The 18934-nt window shown below is 44.7% G+C and overlaps 1 protein-coding gene across 1 annotated transcript in view; it reads left to right on the forward strand.

Moving 5' to 3' along the window:
* The first annotated feature begins 1024 nt into the window (after positions 1 to 1024).
* The window catches only part of MAP3K6 (mitogen-activated protein kinase kinase kinase 6), a 76823-nt gene continuing 58913 nt past the window's right edge, over positions 1025 to 18934 (forward strand). Inside the window, exons 1-2 of the mRNA XM_070950123.1 lie at positions 1025 to 1376; positions 12609 to 12748. Coding sequence (XP_070806224.1) covers positions 1025 to 1376; positions 12609 to 12748 — 492 coding nt within the window. The remainder of the gene's footprint in view (positions 1377 to 12608; positions 12749 to 18934) is intronic.

The following is an 18934-nucleotide window of genomic DNA, read 5'->3' on the forward strand; positions in this document are numbered from 1 at the left end:
GGAAGAAAGGAGAGAGGGAAGAAAGAAAGAAGAAAAAAAGGAAGGAAGAAAAAGAAAAAAGGAAGAAGATGGTGAGGGAAGGAAGAAAAAGAGGAGGGAGGGAGGAAAGAAGAAAGAAAAAGAGAAAAAGGAAGGAAGGAGATGGTGAAGGAAGGAAGAAAAAGAGGAAGGAGGGAGGGAGGAAAGAAAGAAGAAAAAAGGAAGGAAGGAAGAAAAAGAGAAAAGGAAGGAAGGAAAGAAAGAAAGAAGAAAGAGAGACAGAAAGAGAAAGAAAGAAAAGAAAAGGAAGTTTACTATCACGGGGGGGCGGAGGAGGAGGAGAATCAAAAGTCAGCAACAACAGCTGCAATCCAGCGGTTCCTTCCGTCGTTCTCGGCTCTTCCCGCGAAGAGGTCCAACCTCTTCTCGGGCGGCTTACGTTCAACTTTCCCGGAACTCCCGGGAATTCCGAAGGAGCGCCGAGTGGCAGGCAGGAGCTGAAAGCTCGGCTCTTCCCCTCCGCTGCCCGCCTGCCCGCCCGTCCTCCCTCTTTGCGCAATCGGGGCGCCGTCGCTCGCCCTGCGGGTTGGCTCCGCCAGGCAAGGCGGCGGAAAGACACCCAGCCTCCTGCCCCCGTTCCAGCTGGGGCCTTTCCCCAGATTGCGCCAGCAGCTCGTGGGCGTTTTCCCGCTTGCCTGCCTGCCTGGCCTCCCGCCCTCCTTCGCCTCCAGGAGCGCCCAGGAAGGAGGAAAAGCACCCGAGAGGCTTCCGACAGCAACAGCTGCCTAAAAAACCGAAGAAACAAGTCGCTTCCTCGGCCCAAGGCGGCCAGTCGGGCACTCGCCTTCCAACGCCCCCGCCCGGGCGGGGCTCGCCAAAGCCACGTGGGTCGCATCCTCCAAGTTTGTAAATAGCCTTTCTTGATTATTTTGTTTTCTTCAGAGAAGGCGAAAGTTGCAGCCGGCTGCAAGGAGGGGAGAAAGTGGTGGCTGGCTTGGCCGGGACCTTGATCTGACGGCCCCCGGGGCGGCGATGGCTCCCTCGGATGGCTGAAGAGAAGCGTTCGGAGCCCGGGGCCGCCAGGCGCGGCGGCGGCATGGAAGCGACCGACTCCAAGTTGGGCAGAGCCGGCAGCCTCTGGCAGGACACGCTGGCCATGGCGCTGACCCCCAGCAAGCCGCTCTCCCCGGCGGGCGGCCAGAGCTGCCGAGAAAGCGGCGGGAGGACCCGAGCCCTGCGCGTGGTTTACATCGTCACCGAGGACTTGGAAAAACCGCTGCCCTTCTTGTCCCTGCAGGAAGCCTGCAGGGAGGTCCCGGCCACGGAGCTCGCCACCGTGCCTTTTGGCACCCTCATGCTGGGAGACACGGACAGTCTGGACCGCTTCTATAACGCGGGTGAGGCTCCCCTTGCGCCGCGCTAACCCTGGCCCGGACCCTGCGCTGAGGTCTGCTGAGCGGGACTTTGGGGTTGGTTGGTTTCTTTTTAACCCTAACTGGGGTCCCGCGCAACTCCCCCCCCCAAAAAAAACCCATAAGCCAGGTTTTCCCAGTCCAAGAGTGTTGGAAGGGACCTTGGAGGTCATCTAGTCCAACCCCCTGCTCACGCAGGAGAGACCTATTGGTTCGACCCCCAAGGAGCCTGGATAGCTCTGCAGACAAGGCACTGCAATTTAACACCAGCTGTCTGCAATTAAAGTAAGTTCAAATCTAGCCAGGCTCAAGGTTGACTCAGCCTTCCATCCTTTCTAAGGTAGGTAAATTGAGGACCCAGTTTGTGGGGGCAATAAGCTGACTTTGTATTAAATATACAAAAGTATGAAGGCTATTCCTTAACGCACTGTAAGCCGCCCTGAGTCTCCGGAGAAGGGTGGCATATAAATCAAATTAAAAAAAAAAAAATTTGGAGACGGCAGGCTCGTAATTGTAATGGCTGGACTCCCACCAGCGGAAGTTTGAAGTTTGGACGCATCTTAGTGTTTATTTATTTCAGCAAGAACTGGTTGGGAGGGAGGGAGGGAGGTGGGTTAAAAACTGGGTTTACCCTAAGCCATAATGTGGCAGTCTTCGCTCTGAGTGTTTTGTGGTGAATCCGGCAAGTTGTGCAAACCTAAAGGGTTTGCATTTAACACCTGGTTAAAATACACGGGCTTAATCTATGGTGTAGATCCAGCCCCAGAATGTTTCCTGCGATTTTCTGAACTTGTTGCAAGTTTGAATCTATTCTTTTGAGGGTCAAACCATGCCTTTCTTTTCCGAATATAGGAATCAAATTATACCTTAGTAAAGGTAAGGAAATCAATGCTACCTATTGATCTGGGAGAGGTCAGTCCCCCCCCCTCTCTCTCTCAGCCCAACCTACCTCATAGGATTGTTGTTGTGGGGAAAGTAGGAGGAAGCGGTATCAAATATATGTTTTGCTGCCTTGTTATTTATATAAAAATAATAAAGGCGAGGAATTAATTAATTAATTAATTAATTCTTATATAGACCGTGAGGTTTTTTTGCAGAAACTTTGCAGCTGCAGCAGTTTGTGGAAAATTCAATTACGTAGACCAGAAGAGAGAAAGGGTTTTTTTTTTCCAGTTGCTTGAAAAAGCTTTCACGAATTTCAGTTTCTTAGAAACTCTTCGGCCTTAGATCATGATTGCTGCAGTTTAAAAAATTATTATTATTATTTTTTATTATTAAAGAGCCTTGGTGGCGCAGCGGACTAAAGTACTGTTAAGTAGTACTTAGCTGCCAGCTGCCTGCAATTACTGCGAGTTCAAATCTCACCAGGCTCAAGGTTGACTCAGCCTTCCATCCTTCCGAGGTAGGTAAAATGAGGACCCGGATTGTGGGGGCAATAAGCTGGCTTTGTATAAAAAAGAACACCGCTTGGGGGGGGGTGTCGAAAGCCGTACTAAGCAGGTATATACAAAAATATGAAGGCTGTTGCTTAATGCATTGTAAGCCGCCCTGAGTCTCTGGAGAAGGGCGGCATATAAATCGAACCAATAAATAAATAAATAAATTACTTCGAGCTAATGGGAAATTAATGTACCAGTCCCTGAGCACATAAAGAATTAAATTTCATTAAATTTCACTTATTTGTTTCAAGATGTAATACTTGCCCCTCTTGTCAAAGCAACTCTGGGCAGTGCGCAGAATTTAAAATGGATTTGACAGCAGAAATAACTATAAGTGCAACATGTGATCACAAGGAAATAAAAAAAATAAACAAGTCAAGTCATTGTTTGGTTGTTCATATTGGAGGATATGTTATTCTAGAGCTTTGTTAATGAAATCTAAACTAATTATTCAGTAATCTAATAAAATAGAATTGAGTATTATGTAGAAAAGGTCCGCTGAATGCTTTTAGTGCATCTAATAATCCTATAGTTTTCTGAGTTCAGAGGCAAAAGAGCTATTTCTCAATGTCTATTACTTTATCATTTTAATCAGAAACGGACGGAACTTAATCTTGGAACCGTCAACATGCAAAGCACATACTTTTTCACTGAGCGGGTGCCTCTCTGAATCCTTCTGTTTTTAGCAGATGCAGAAAAATATGGAGCACTGTTAGAGAGGGCAGTTTTTCTAAAGCCAGTTCTATCTCTAAAGCCATTTGCTATCTCTCTTTCCCATATAAGGTTCTAATCTGCTCTGGATGATCCTGATGGTTATTTTGCTAGCAGATAAAATTAAGGATATTGTGTGGTATTTGCAAACACTGATAAATCATCTTCTTTTTGGGGAATCGGTATATAGACTGACCTCTTCCAATCTGTTGTTCATTGTGTCACTCTCCAGATTTTGTTGCCCTTGTTTGGTTAGACAAGAGGTTCTCCTGCTTCATTTCTATTTCCTAGCCTGGTGTTTTTCAAACTTGGCGATTTTAAGACTCCCAGAATTCTCTAGCCAGTATGCATTGAAGTCCACACATCTTAAAGTTGCCAAGATTGAGAATAGCACTAGCAATAAGCAGTTAGACTTATATACCGCTTCACAGTGCTTTTACAGCCCTCTCTAAGCGGTTTACAGAGTCAGCATATTGCCCCCAACAATCTGGGTCCTCATTTTTACTGACCTTGGAAGGATGGAAGGCTGAGTCAACCATGAGAAACACTGATATGTATGTATGTATGTATGTAATTTATATGCCGCCCTTCTCCCGAAGGACTCAGGGCGGCTTACAAAGAAAACATTCAACAATTCGAAAATTACATAAAAATTAAAATCAATTAAAATCAATTAAAATTAATTAAAATTATTTCAATGTAAAAATCCCCCAACGGATCAGCCCATTTGATAAAAGAGCCACGTCTTCAGTTCACGGCAGAAGGAGAGGAGGTCGGGGGCTGTCCTAAGCCCGGTGGGCAAACCATTCCAGAGGATTGGCACTCCCACAGAGAACGCTCTCCCCCTGGGGGCCACCAGCCGACATTGTCTGGCTGACGGCACCCTGAGGAGGCCCGCTCGGTGGGAGCGCCAACCCTCTGGAACCCTCTATATGGCATATATACCATCGGGAAGGAGATATAGAAGTATAGCCAGCCGTAACAAACAGGCTGAAGAACAGTTTTTATCTGTGGGCTGTCAGACTCACGAATGAAAAATAACATCATAATATGTAGTATGATGGACTGCAGGGCCGGCGCAATGTGTAACATGTTCACACTGATGCAATAGGACTGGGTGTTTTGTTAATATGAATTATTGGGTTAGGGATTTTCTGTCTTCACTGTGAGTTGTATTGTGTTGGGGGGGGGTGCACCGAAGGAGCTCAACCAATCTCATTGCACATATGTTGTGCACTGACAATAAAGATTTGAATTGTATAGTGTAGAAGTGTTTTACCATTGCTTTCTCCCATAAAGCATTAAATTATACCTTAATTATACCTTTTTACTGTCACTAACTTGATCATTCGCCTCCATCAGATTCCTAAATAGGCATCTACTTTACCTGGGTGGCTGGGATAACTTTCCACCTTGGGTCTCTCCGCTGTGGGCATGTACTTTTGTTGTGTGTTTGTGGCTTTGAGTCAGGGTTTGTTTTTCTTTATTTGACTCATCTGCCTGAACAAGTCCCTGCGGTTTTCTTGGCAAGATTTCACAAGTAGTTTGTCCTTTTAAAAAAAAAAAAAAAAAAACTAAGAAAGAGTGACTTGGCCCCATTGTTTGTAGAGATTCTCAGTCATCCAGGTTGTAGTTTGTTTGTTTATTTGTCAACAGGTACAAGGAAACAAGTAACAGTATAGACATAGTCATGGACAGATGAAAAAAATTGGCACAAATAAAAGGATATAAGTAGGCAAAACATAGCCATAAACACATAGAATAATTACATATAAATGGGGACAGTAGGACAGGGACGGTAGGCACACTGGTGCGCTTACGCACGCCCCCTTTACGGACCTCTTAAGAAACGCGAAAGGTCCACGGTAGACAGTTTAAGGTAAAAGGTATGGGGATTAGCGAGACTAACAACAGGATCAGGTAGAGTGTGCCAGACATTTACTACTCTATTGCAGAAGTCATCTTTCCTACAATCAAGATTAGAGCGAATGACATTGAGTTTGAATCTATTGATAGCTCTTACGTTATTGTGGTTGAAATTAGTTGTCTCAAAGGTGCTTTTTTTTTTTCCCTTCAAAAGGCAACCGGACTGTCTTTTTTTTTTTCCCTTGAGGAGGAAGAGGAAGAAAACGTTTTGCTTCTCATCCAAGAAGGTTCATCAGTTCTGATGGCATTGGTGGCAGGGGGGAATGGAAGGATAGGTACTGACAGTTGAGGTGGATGGAGGGTGGGAGTGGAAGGATAGGTTCTGCAAAGACATATAATCTTTCCATCTCCCCCACTATCCTATCACTATCCATCCTTCCATTCCCCCCACCCCCCTATTCCTCCCACCCCAATCAGAACTGATGAAGCTTCTTAGGTGAGAAGCAAAACATCTTCCTCCTCCTGAAGGAAAAAACAGTCCAGTAGCTTTTAAGAATAGAATTCTTTATTGACTAAGTATGATTGGACACACTATTTATTTATTCATTCATTCATTCATTCATTCATTCATTGGCCAAGTGTCAGCACTTCAAGCTGCACTTACTCTAGTGCTGACATAAGAAGGAGAAGCGGAGGCGTCTGGAAAGGGACGTTTGACTTTTCACCTACTTATTTTCCCTGGAGATAATATCCCCTAGGAGATGGGATGGGAGGGGGGAAATTCCTTTGAGCTGGAGCAGTAGATTAGGGGTAGAGTGACTTGGAAGATGGCCAATGAGTGCAGAGGAGTGGGGAAAGGAAAGGGAGGGTTTTAGGTCAGGAAGTCAGTGTTGGCTACAATGGAGTCGGAATTAGAATGTCGTGCTTAATAAATGGGAGTTTTTCATCATAGACTTTGTTTGAAATGCAATTTATTTGAGACGACCTCGAAACCTGACACCAAGTGTGATTGGATACACAAGGAATTTGTCTTTGGTGTAAATGCTCTCAGTGTACCTAAGGAGAATAAAATACATTCATCAAGAATAAAAAGATACACTTAGTGATAGTCAAGGTTACTAATTGTACTGGGAAACAAATAAAAACAATATAAATTGAAAGATTCAAGCAACATGGTTATATAGTCATAAGTGGGAAGAGATAGATACTAGTAAGGAAGAGAAGAATAATAGTAATACAGTCTTAGTAAATTATTTGACAGTGTTGTGGGAATTAGTTGTTAAGCAGAGTGATGGCATTCGGGGAAAAAAACTGTCCTTGTGTCTAGTTGTTTTGGTGTGCAGTGCCCTATAGCCTGGTTTTGAAAGTAGAAGTTGAAACAATTTATGTCTAGGATGTGAGGGGTCTGTAGATATTTTCACAGCTTTTGAAGGAAAAAGCACCTTTGAGATGACTGGCCCAAGTTGAACCAGCTGACTTCATGACCAAGGCAGGACTAGAACTCATGATCTCCTACTTTCTAGTCTGATGCCTTGACCAACTCTTGTACGCTTCCAAAAGCCTTTGCTCATCTGTCATAAGAACGCCTCATCCCCGCCGCGATGAAGCAGCTGTGCAGTGCCCTTGAGGGAACAACACAGATTTACTCATGGTTTATTCAGCACACCCAATTTTCTGGATCTTCACCCAACACACTGAAACACAAACTGATCAAAATAAGCTAGGTTTCAGCAATATGCCAGGTTAACAAATGTGCGTAAGCCAACTTGTGGTTGAGTGTACCACTTGAACAGTCAGTCACTTAAGTTCACACACTGTCACTCATTTAAACACAATTTTGGGCCTAGCCACAATTTTTCACTTGTTCTAAGCCAGGGGTGTCAAACTCTATTTCATGGAGGGCTGCATCAGAGTTGTGTTTGACCTTGGGGAGGGGGGCGACTGGGTGGGTGTGGCCAGCTCAATGTCACTCATGTCAGGGGCAGCTGTGGTGGCCTAGGCAGGACTGGGCGGATTCTCCTACAGCCCTCTGCCAGCGAAAACAGAGCACGCAGCCCTCCCGAGATCCATTTTCACTGGCAGGGGCACTGCGGGCCAGTCCTTCACTGTTTCCAGGGTGGCCCCATGGACCAGATCTAAGCCCCACCTGGGCCAGATCCGGCCTCTGGGCCTTGAGTTTGTCACCCCTGTTCTAAGCCATGAAAGGCAAACTACAATGTCCAGTTCATACATGCTACTCCATGCAATATATAAGAAAACCCTAATATGGCTTAATGAAGTGTGTGAACATACTGTAGATAACATGATGCTAATTCAAGAGTGAATTATATGCAAATCAGAAACAGATTTGCATATAATTCTAGGCCACCTAGAATCTTATTAATCCAGAACCTATCTACATTATGAATTAACATTATATGCAAGGTAGGCAATGGAAGACAAGTTGCTTCCAGACTTGGAAGGACTCCCTGATAGATTGTCATTCAATAAAGGAAAGAGTTGCTGGAGGCGTTAAATATGCAAAGCACTCCTGGCTTCCATCATCAGACAGAATCTTGGGTTTGCATTTCCTGTTAGAGCTGCATAACACATTGGATTTGATTCCAGAAAGATGCCTCAGCGCTTGCAGTATCTGTCTGCACATCTTCAAAGCCGCTGTGTCTTTTTTCCCCGGACTGCACAGTGATGAAAATTGTACAGTCCTGAGAAAAGATGCAGCTACTTTAAAGGGTGGTGGTTATGCATTTACTTGTGCATGCTCCGAGGTACTTTTTAAGATTTTTTTTTCCCCTTAATGCTGGTGGTCTGAATGCTGGCAGAGTGGAAAAAGTAGTCACGATTGATGCTGAGCTGATATTCTATCCGAGAGGAAGATTTGGAGGGGGAAAATATCATTGGTTGTCTGGATCGGCCGCATCATTCTGCTGTGTGCAGAATGGATCTTCCCAAGAAGTGCGGTGTAGAAAAAGGGGAATCTATGCAAATGAATGAAATTAGTAGTGGGGCCAGGACAGAAGCAATGTAATTAGTAGGGCATGTGAGAGCGAACATCCTCTTAATCAGCTCTTGCCTGGCAGGCTGAGCAAGTTAAAACTTGGACAGCCTCTTGTCAAACTGTCACACCACAATCCAACGTGTCCAAGAGACTCAACATCAGCACTTGGCACCCGGCTTCGCACACCCCTTCCGTGGACCTCCTCCTTTAATTAAAGTTTGCCTTCCAGGTGCAACCAAACCATTATTATTCCACTGGATTTCTCTACCGTGTTCATTTCCTGCAGCATGCCTGATGTAGCCTTGCTGTAAGCATTGCAGGAAATGTAGGTGGCAGATTAAGGAATGGGTTTGGAGCACTGCTAATGCATTATTAATGCTCACGTGGCCAGCGAGAAAAGAGGAAGGTCCCTAGAGCATTGTCTGCCTGGAGCCCCTTCCAGGCAACTGGACAACTCGTTGCAGCCAACTCGCCAAGAGGCAGCTCACTGTGGGACAATTCAACAATTCAATTTAACTATTTATAATAATAAAAATTATTTTATTTTTTTGTCATCCACATTTCATTTTGTCCCTCCTTTGGCCTCCTTTCTTTCATGAGCCTATTCTACTATTATTCTACTATTATTTTACTGTTATTCCACTATTCTACTATTATTCTATTCTAATATTGTACTATTATTCTACTATTATTCAATAATAATAAATAATAATTAATAATAATAATAATAATAATAATAATAATAATAATAATAATAATAATAATAATAATAATAATTTTATTTCTATACCACCCTTCTCCCGAAGGACTCAGGGCGGTGTACAGCCTATTTAAAAACACAAGACAAACGACTACTATTCACCTAGCTAGCCTGACAAGGTGGCTCAGTAGCTAAGATACTGAGCTTGTCAATCAGAAAGGTTGGCAGTTCAGCGGTTCAAATCCCTAGTACAGGTCTCCTGCATGAGCAGGGAGTTGGACTAAATGACCTCCAAGGTCCCTTCCAACTCTGTTACTGTTATTATTTCTTCAATATTAGTGTAACTCTTGTCCAGCAACGAGTTGTCCTGGGGTGAGTTGGCTGCAGAGAGTTGTCCTGGGGTGAGTTGGCCACGGTGAGTTGCCGTAGATACCCCACCCTGAATATAAGGAGTCCTCAACTTGAATTCAACATTCAACCTGAATGTAGGAGCCCTGGTAGTGCAGCAGACTAAAGCACTGTTATTAACACCAGCTGCCTGCAATTACTGCAAGTTCAAATCTCACCAGGCTCAAGGTTGACTCAGCCTTCCATCCTTTCGAGGTAGGTAAAATGAGGACCCGGTTTGTGGGGGCAATAAGCTGACTTTGTATAAATATACAAAAGTATGAAGGCTATTGCTTAACGCATTGTAAGCCGCCCTGAGTCTCTGGAGAAGGGTGGCATATAAATCAAATAAAAAAAAAACTTACAACCGCAATTGGGACTACAGTTGCTGCTGCTGAGCAAGGTAGTTGTGAGTTGGTCCTGACTTTGGAGGCTGAGATGAGTGGGGAGGAAGAACAGCTGGGGCCTGTTCCATGTGCAAGTATGCGCAGAGCTGTTAGGAGAGGAGAACAACTGAGGACAAGGAATTGACTCGGGAAGCAAAGCACACATGGACACTGAATGGCCCCTTCCTGGCTGGGGAATAACTAGAAGGAAAGGGGAGTGGCGGTCATAGGAGACAACCGTTCGGATTTCTGAAAATTTGGCTCATCGTGTTTCGTGTCTCAAAGACTGCTTGCCAGAACTTAATTTGCAGCTTTGCGGCTGGGAGCTCACCTGGCAATTATCACAAGGAACTGATAAGGTCTGTTACTGCAGTTAACTCTTGGAAGGACTATTGCCTGGACTTTTCAGTTGGGTGAATACCATTCATTCACAGGAGATACATAAAGAGGGTTTTTTTTCTTCATGACAAGGAGTCTGTTTCTTGTTTCTGCTAAGGCTGGATCAGAACAACTATTTCCACCTTCAACCAATATGTACAGTTGTCATCTCAGAAGAGTTGAAGAAAAAACACAGTCCAGTATTAGCTGACTTTTTGTACAGCCCTCTCAAATAGGGAAAAAGCAGTGATGGATATAGATTAAAATAGACACACGGTAATCCCCTTAGATAAAATAATTGCTGAGATTAAAAAAAAACAATGCTGCAGACCCTGCTTACAATTCTGAGAACGATTACGATCAGGTTAACCAGCAGCAGCGTCTGATTATAAATCTCCCCCCTTTGCGCTTCTTTTATCTTTAAATTGAACTGGACAACTTTTCAAAAATGGTTTTGCTTTAATATAAAGTAGGCCAGATCGCCTTAGGAAAAGGGCCAGAACAACATTAAGTAGGAGGATTCCTGTTAGAAAGAGAAAAAGGGTGCTGGGAGGTGTTTTATTTTTTTTATAAATCCTTCTTTTGCAATTATCTCCCCTTATGCATGTATTTTATACGCACACTCGCACACGTATCTGATCATCTGATAGACAAACGTAGCAACAATCTTCAAGAACAAAAACGTTAGAAACAATTCCTGCAAACAATTATACACACACTTAAAAAGCAGCAAGGAAAAAAAAATGCAATGAATGAAATGGATCAGTATAAATTGCCCTAAGGCTGTTTAGTTCATCTATTTCGGTATTGTTTGAATGGACCAGCAGTGGTTTTGCAAGATTTTAGCCTGGTTTCTTAGTTCAACCTAGGTGGGATATATATATATATATATGCCGCCCTAATATATATATGCCGCCCTTCTCTGGAGACTCAGGGCATCTTACAATGCGTTAAGCAATAGCCTTCATACTTTTGTATATTTTATACAAAGTCAGCTTATTGCCCCCACAAACCGGGTCCTCATTTTACCCACCTTAGAAAGGATGGAAGGCTGAGTCGACCTTGAGCCTGGTGAGAATTGAACTCGCAGTAATTGCAGGCAGCTGGATGTTAAATGCTGCCTTAGTATGAGGCATTAGCCTCCTACGCCACTCAGGCTCCTTCTCAGGATATCCTGGGAAATTCTGTCTACAAATTACGTATGGCAGCCTCTTGTTTTGCTTGTTGTCCTCAGAACAATCTGATCCAGGGGCATCAAACTCAAGGCCTGGAGGCCGGATTCGGCCCACGGGGTGCTTAGATCTGGCCCGGGGGGCCTGGGGGGGGGCTGCCCTGGAAACAACGAAAGACCAGCCCGCGGTGCCTCTGCCAGTGACAACAGAGGTTGCGAAGGCTGCTCCCGAGTTTTGTTTTTGCTGGCTGAGAGCTACAGGAGGCTGCCGCAGCTGAAAACTAAGCTCACATGGGCAGCAGGCGGCCCTCCAGAGGTCCGTTTTCGCTGGCAGAGGGTGGCAGGAGGCCAACTCAGGTCAAAACGGAGCTCATGAGCCCATTTTTGCTGGCAGAGAACTCAGGCCACCACAGGCGCCTGCAACACGAATGATGTTGAGTTGGCAATGCCCCCCCCCTCCCCCGAGGTCAAACACAACCCTAATGCAGTGGTGAAATCAAATTTTTTTTACTACCGGTTCTGTGGTGTGGTGTGGCTTGGCTTGGTGGGCGTGGCAGAAGAATACTGCAAAATCCCTATTCCCTCCCCACTCCTGGGGGAAGGATATTGCAAAATCCCCATTCCCTCCCCACTCCTGGGAGAAGGATATTGCAAAATCTCCATTCCCACCCCACTCTGGGCCCAGCCAGAGGTGGTATTTGTCAGTTCTCCGAACTACTCAAAATTTCCGCTGCCAGTTTTCCAGAACCTGTCAGAACCTGCTGGATTTCACCCCTGCCCTAATGCGGCCCTCTATGAAATCAACTTTGACACCCCTGATCTGATCCCTTCTCTTTCTCTCCAAGAAAGATCTCCAACCTCTTGATAAATTGCACTGGAGGGTTTGAAAGCTTTGGTAGCTAGCTGCAAAGCTGCCCGGAACTTCAAAACTCTTGGTGGACAATGAACAAGCAGCAGGGTGTGGTCTTTAAAGACATTAAGATACCGGGGATTGTTATGTTTTTGTGGAACATTATGTCCCTGATGACCAGAATGCTTTCTTCTCTGTTTATGCAAGAGGTGGCTCAAAATGAATGAAATCGGCCTCAATAACCTGCCCTTGGCTACCAGCCGGATGAGGGCAGTGTGGAAACGTTGAAGAGCTGGTACTCTATGGTTGATATCTGCCCTTTCTACCTTTGCAGATGTGGTGGTTGTGGAGATGAGCAACAGCTTGTGTCAACCTTCACTTTTCTATCACCTGGGAGTACGTGAGAGCTTCAGTATGACCAACAATATTCTCCTTTGCTGCTATACCGATCTTCCAGAATTGCAAGCTCTCCGTGTGAGTATGGTCACCGTACAGTTCCTATAAAAGGGAATATACATAGTCACAGAGTTGAATTGTACAGTCCTTGATGCTCTCTGAGCTTGGTTGTTTGCTTAGAGACGTTTCATTATCCAACTATCTGGACTACTGTAATGTTCTCTACATGGGGCTCCCCTTGTAGAGAGCTCCCCTTGTAGCACTCAGAGGCTCCAACTGGAGCAGAATGCAGCCGCGCGGGTGATTATGGGAGAGACACGGCAAACCCATGTAACCCCTCTCCTGCGCGAGCTACACTGGCTCCTGGTGGTCTTCCGGGTGCGATTCAAGGTGTTGGTTACCATCTTTAAAGCGCTTCATGGCTTAGGACCTGGGTACTTACGAGATCGCCTTCTGCTACTGATAGCCTCCCACCGGCCAATACGTTCCCACAGAGAGGGACTCCTCAGGGTGCCGTCGGTCAAACAATGTCAACTGGCGACCCCCAGGGGGAGAGCCTTCTCTGTGGGGGCACCTGCCCTCTGGAATGAATTGCCCCCGGAGATACGGATGATCCCTGACCTACGCACCTTTCGCGTGCCCTCAAGACCTTATTGTTTCAACAAGCTGGGCTGGCCTAAACATGAATTTTAATGATTGTTTTAGTTTTTTAATAAGACGGGGGGGCCAATGTCAAGCTTCGTTGTCATCTCCAAATAAATGAATTTCCAAACGCCCGATCTTTGAGGAAATTCTTCTCTTTATTGAGCATAACGAACTGACCCTGACTCAATGCACAGTTAGCACTGAACTTTGCCCCCCCCCCCAACCTCTCTTTCCGGTTCCCAATTCTCTGCGTCTCATTGGCCATCTTCCAAGCCACTCTTCTCATCCCATCTCCGTTAGTTCACAGGAATGTCCCCCCTCCCATCCCATCTCGGTGGACACAGTTCTTCAGGGAAATTAAGGAGGTGAAAGTTCAAGCCTCTCCTCTCCTTCCTTATGGCAGCTTGGAAGCTGACAGCTAAATTATTTAATATATTTTTAAATTGTTTTTAAATTTTTTGTATATATTTGTTTTAATGTTGGCTGTGCACCACCCTGAGTCCTTCAGGAGAAGGGCGGTATAAAAATTTAATAAATAATAATAATAACTAAGTAACAGCACCAGTGCTATGATAATACATCCGTGCTATCCACAGCACTTGGGGATGTTACCTAGTTGGATAATGAAACCTCTGCAAGCAAACAACCAGGCTCAGAGAGCACCAAGAACTCCACAGTGCAATTTGTTAGGAGGCACATTTTGGAGATTCAGCCGTACTGAGAAGTTCAGGCTGGGTTGCTTTGAATCAACGGTTTCTATGACAAAAGGAAGCAAGTATCAAACTTCTGGTATCTACTTTTCAAGGAACCGAAGCACCAGACCTCTTATCATTTTTATTAAAGAATTTTTTTTAAAGATAAAAAAAAACTAATGCAAATTAATCTAAAGTAAGAAAAAGAAAAGAATAAGGAAGAATTAAAAGAAAAAGCTAAATGTGCAAGGTAAGGAAAAAAATAAAAGAGAAATAGAAAAGAAAGAAAGATACAAAGTAGCTTCTGCTCTCCTTTACTGCAGTTGTAAGTACATTTATAAATTTACCCCTTTATTTATGTAACTACTTTATAGTTACAACATAACTCGCTTCTATCTGTAATCTACCCTATCTAATCATCAAAACCATAAATCATAAGTTTAGTTTTTGTTCTGTTTCATGCAAAACGTCTAATAAGGGATTTCCAGTAAGCAATAAACGTAGATATTATCTTTTCTCTGAACAAAGAAGTCGATTTGACTATTTCAGGAAGTTCCATCTTCATCAACAACCATTCCTCCATTGTGGGTAATGTCAAATCTGTCCATCTTTGTGCATTCAGTAATCTGGCTGAAGTTATCATGTACAAAAAATAAAGTTCCCTAACTTTTTCAAACTGGTTGTCTAGCAGTCTCAAAAATAAATCTGGTCTTAATCTCAAACCAGTCTTATCCATCAATTCTATTTGATCTTCTATTTTTAAATTGTTTTGTTAACATCTTCATCTTCCGTTTATCAATCTTAAAGCCTACTCATATATCAAAAAATTGCAGGGGGCATGATGGTTAAAGATGCTGAGCTTGTCAACTGGAAAGCTGACAGCCTGGGTTTGAAACTAGAGTGATGGAGTGAGCTCCCGTTACTTGTTCCGGCTCCTGCCCACCTAGCAGTTCAAAAGCATGCAAATTGCAAGTAGATAAATAGGTACCACTTCAGTGGGAAGGTAACAGTGTTCTGTGTGCCTTGGCATATATAGTCATTCTCGCCACATGACCTTGGAACTGTCTTTGGAAATGCTGACTCCTTAAATTAAGAAACTGAGCTGAGCACTACCCCCTAGAATCAGACATGACTGGACAGGGCTAATCTTTACTTTTACCTTTATATCAAATTATTTTAATTTGCCCATTAATGTTTAAATTCCCTTTAAAGGATCTTCCAGAACAAATACCAAGTGATCTGCAAAAGCTCTTAATTTATAGCTCTTTTTAAAATCTTTATTCCAACAATCGTCTGATCTTGTTTTATATCTCTATTCAATATTTCAAGAACCAAAATAAACAAGAGGCTGATGGAAGCCCTGCCTTGTTCCTTTTTGTATCACTCATGGCTTTATTAGATCTCCATTAACAATTATTTGTGCTTTCTGTGAAGTGTAAATCAATCTCTTCTGTCCAAAATTCATATCTTCCAAAACCTCACACAGGAAATCCCAATTTAAATTGTCAAAAGGCTTTTGTCAAGTTTCCGAAAGATGCCCTAATTAATTCATAAGCCATGATCCAAACTTCAAAGGAAATATATTCATTTATTAGGAGCAACATACCGGCAATACTCGGATGCAGTTAGGACTGATCCTACGTAGATTTACGTTCCCCTATGACCCTGTCTCTCCCCTCCTCTCTGGCCATGTCATAAATCACATTCTCCAATTAACCACTTTGGCTGGCTGTGAAACCTAACACCCTCCTTCTGAGTGCGGTCAGAAAGAATGTATGGAATTCACTTCAGTTCTCCCTCCCTCCTGCTCATGGCAACTTGAAAGCTTTGCAAGTTGACAGCTTTTTCTTCTTGTTGTTTTTCAAAAAGTTGCTTCAAATTCTCCAAAATGTCCAACACATTTCTAAAATTGTCCTTTTGTTGTTGCAAAATTATTTTCAGTCCATCAGTTTCTGATGAGGATTTATGTTGTGTTTTCTAAAATAAATTTGAAGTAGAGTCATCCCAAAAGTGCTTTTTCAAAAGGCAATTAGACTCTGCTTTTCCTTGAAGATGTTTTACTTTCTCACTCAAGATGCGAAGCGAAACATCTTTAAGGAAAAACGAAGTCCAGTTGCCTTTTGAAAAAACATCTTTGGGACAACTGTGACCTGGATGACTGAGAATCTCCATAGGCATGTAGAGAATCATCATTTTGACATATCTGTAGTGGGAAGGCCGAACTAGAAATGAATTTTTTCATGTAAGACTGCCTAGGGCAGTGATGGCTAATCTTTTCCGGACCGAGTGCCAAAAGTATGCGCACATGCGCGTGAATGCTTGCGCGTGCACCTGAACCCCCAAAATGCAATGCACACGCCCCTGTGCATGCATTTTGCAGTGATGGTTAACCTTTTTGCCATCGTGTGCTAGGAGAGGGGGGTGGGGGAGGTTCGTGCGTGAGCGTGCCCACACCCATAACTTATATGCGCACATGCGCTTGCAACCCCCCTCCCCCCTGCTCCTGGCACGTGATGGCCTGGTAGGCCTCTCTAGGAGTCTCTGGAGGCTGGGGACAGCAAAAAAGTCACTTTCTGTCCCACCAGGAGTTGGGAAATGGGCCCTTTCAGGCCTCCGTAGGGCCTCCAAGGGAGTGGGAAAGGCTGTTTTCGCCCTCCGCAGATGCATAGAGAGGATCTGGAGCAAGGTAAGAAAGAAAAATGGACCTTCCCCCCCCCCCCAGGCCCTCCGGAGTCAGGAAAGAGCCTGTTTCCCTACTTCTGGTGGGTCCAGAAGGCCCGAAAATCAGCTGGCCGGCGCACGCATGCATGCCAGAGCTGAGCTGGCGTGCCCACTGATATGGCTACGTGTGCCACCTGTGGCACGCGTGCCATAGGTTTGCCATCACGGCCTTAGTGCATACATGCACATGCCCTGCATGTGCCCCACCCCCCACCTGCCACGCATGCGCACGCAGGCCCCCTGCATGTGTCACGCGCCCCCCACATGCATGCACACCCCCACGCATGCCACACACACCCCCTGCCCCCCACGCATGCACACCCTCCACATGCGGCACCCCCCCCACATGTGCGGCCGAGACCCGACAACCAGCTGGCCAGTGGGAGGCGCGCGTGCATGCACGGCAGAGCTGAACTGGGATGATGGCTCATGTGCCCACAGAGAGGGCGTTGCATGCCACCTGTGGCACACGTGCCATAGGTTCATCATCACGGGCCTAAGAGGTGAGAGAAATTCCATTTCCTTTTTCCAAGAATGTCTACGTGGATTCACACTCAGAGACTTTTAGCACACCTGTCTCCCTCCGTCTTCATGCAGTGTATTTAACAACAGGACTGGGGCAGGGAGGGGAATCTTGCCTTCCTGTCCCAGAGTGGGTTTTTCCAAGTGATTTCTCAACATATTTCCATAGAGGGAAGGGACATAGGTATTCTAAGAATAGAGGAAACTGCTTTCTGCTGAGTCATGCTCTTGGAAGCTCAGCGTCAACCCCACCCCAGGCAGTAACTTCAGCAACCTCTTCCCAACACACCTTAATGGGCAGATGTCTATGGAGCTTCTCAGTCATCCAGGTCATGGTTGCCCCAAAGGTGCTTTTTCAAGAGGCAACTGGGCTTTCTGGTTTTTCTTTGCAGATGTTTTGCTTCTCATCCAAGAAGCTTCTTTAGCTCTGACTGGATGGTGGGGAATGGAAGGATTGATATTCCTTGTAGACGGAGCTGGTCGTTTGCATCTTTTTAGAGGGTCGTTGAAGCCCTGGGTGATTTATCTGTGTCCTCAGGGTCACCCGAGTAGTGCAAATGGTTCCTGAAATCTGCAATGTTTTTTCTTCTGGAAATCCATTCCTACTCCCACACCATTCAAAGGATGTTCATCTCAAATTGCATTGCTAAAGGGTCTGTAGAGATTCTCAGTCATCCAGGTCATGGCTGCCCCAAAGGTGCTTTTTCAAGAGGCAACTGGACTTTCTGGTTTTTCTTTGCAGATGTTTTGCTTCTCATCCAAGAAGCTTCTTTAGCTCTGACTGGATGGTGGGGAATGGAAGGATTGATACTCCTTGCTGGTCATTTGCATCCTTTTAGCCAGTGGTTAACATGGGAAAACGAACCCATCAGGACTTAGATTCAGCAGTCCGTCTGCATTCATTTAAAAGAGAAAAGCCGCTCTTTTGAAGACAGCAAAGTCCACATTTTGGACAGAGAGGCTCACTGGTTTGAAAGAAGGGCCATCTATGGCAAAATTGAACAGCCCTCTCTCAACAGAGGGGAAGGGATACAACATCATTGATCCTCGGTCTACAACACAGTCCTTTTCAACAGTTCCAAGAAGGCTCCAAACCCATTTGCACCACTCAGGTGACCCTGAAGACACAGATAAAACCTCCAAGTGGCCTCAATGACTCTAAAAGGATGCAAATGGCCAGCTGTCTGCAAGGAGTATAAATCCTTCCATTCCCCTCCATCCAATCAGAGCTGAAGAAGCTTCTTGGATGAGAAGCAAAACACCTGCAAAAAAAAAACCAGAAAGCCCAGTTGCCTCTTGAAAAAGCACCTTTGGGTTAATGGGCAGAGGTTTTTACGGGCACTGGATAACCCAGAAGTGTAGCATATAATGAAAGAGGCTAGACAATTTTACAGGTAGTCCTTGACTTACAACAGTTCCTTTAGTGAACATTCGAAGTTACAATGACACTGAAAAATATGATGCATGTGTTAAGGAATTTGCAGAGCAATCCTAGAGTTGCAAGGGTGTGCCCATGAAAGCGATTGAGAGCAGTTATGAATAAACACACAGCCAACACACAGATACACTGAGTTGTGTTTACTTTCAGGGAATAGTAAGGCACAGTCCAATAAACGGTCCAGGTCATACACGTATAAAGCAGTAGATAATAAAACAATAGTCCAGGGATAATCTTATAAAAAGT

This window comes from Pituophis catenifer, unplaced genomic scaffold, assembly GCF_029215685.1.
Source record: "Pituophis catenifer annectens isolate HBS135680 unplaced genomic scaffold, rPitCat1.0.hap2 SCAF_9, whole genome shotgun sequence".
Taxonomy (NCBI): Eukaryota; Metazoa; Chordata; class Lepidosauria; order Squamata; family Colubridae; genus Pituophis; species Pituophis catenifer.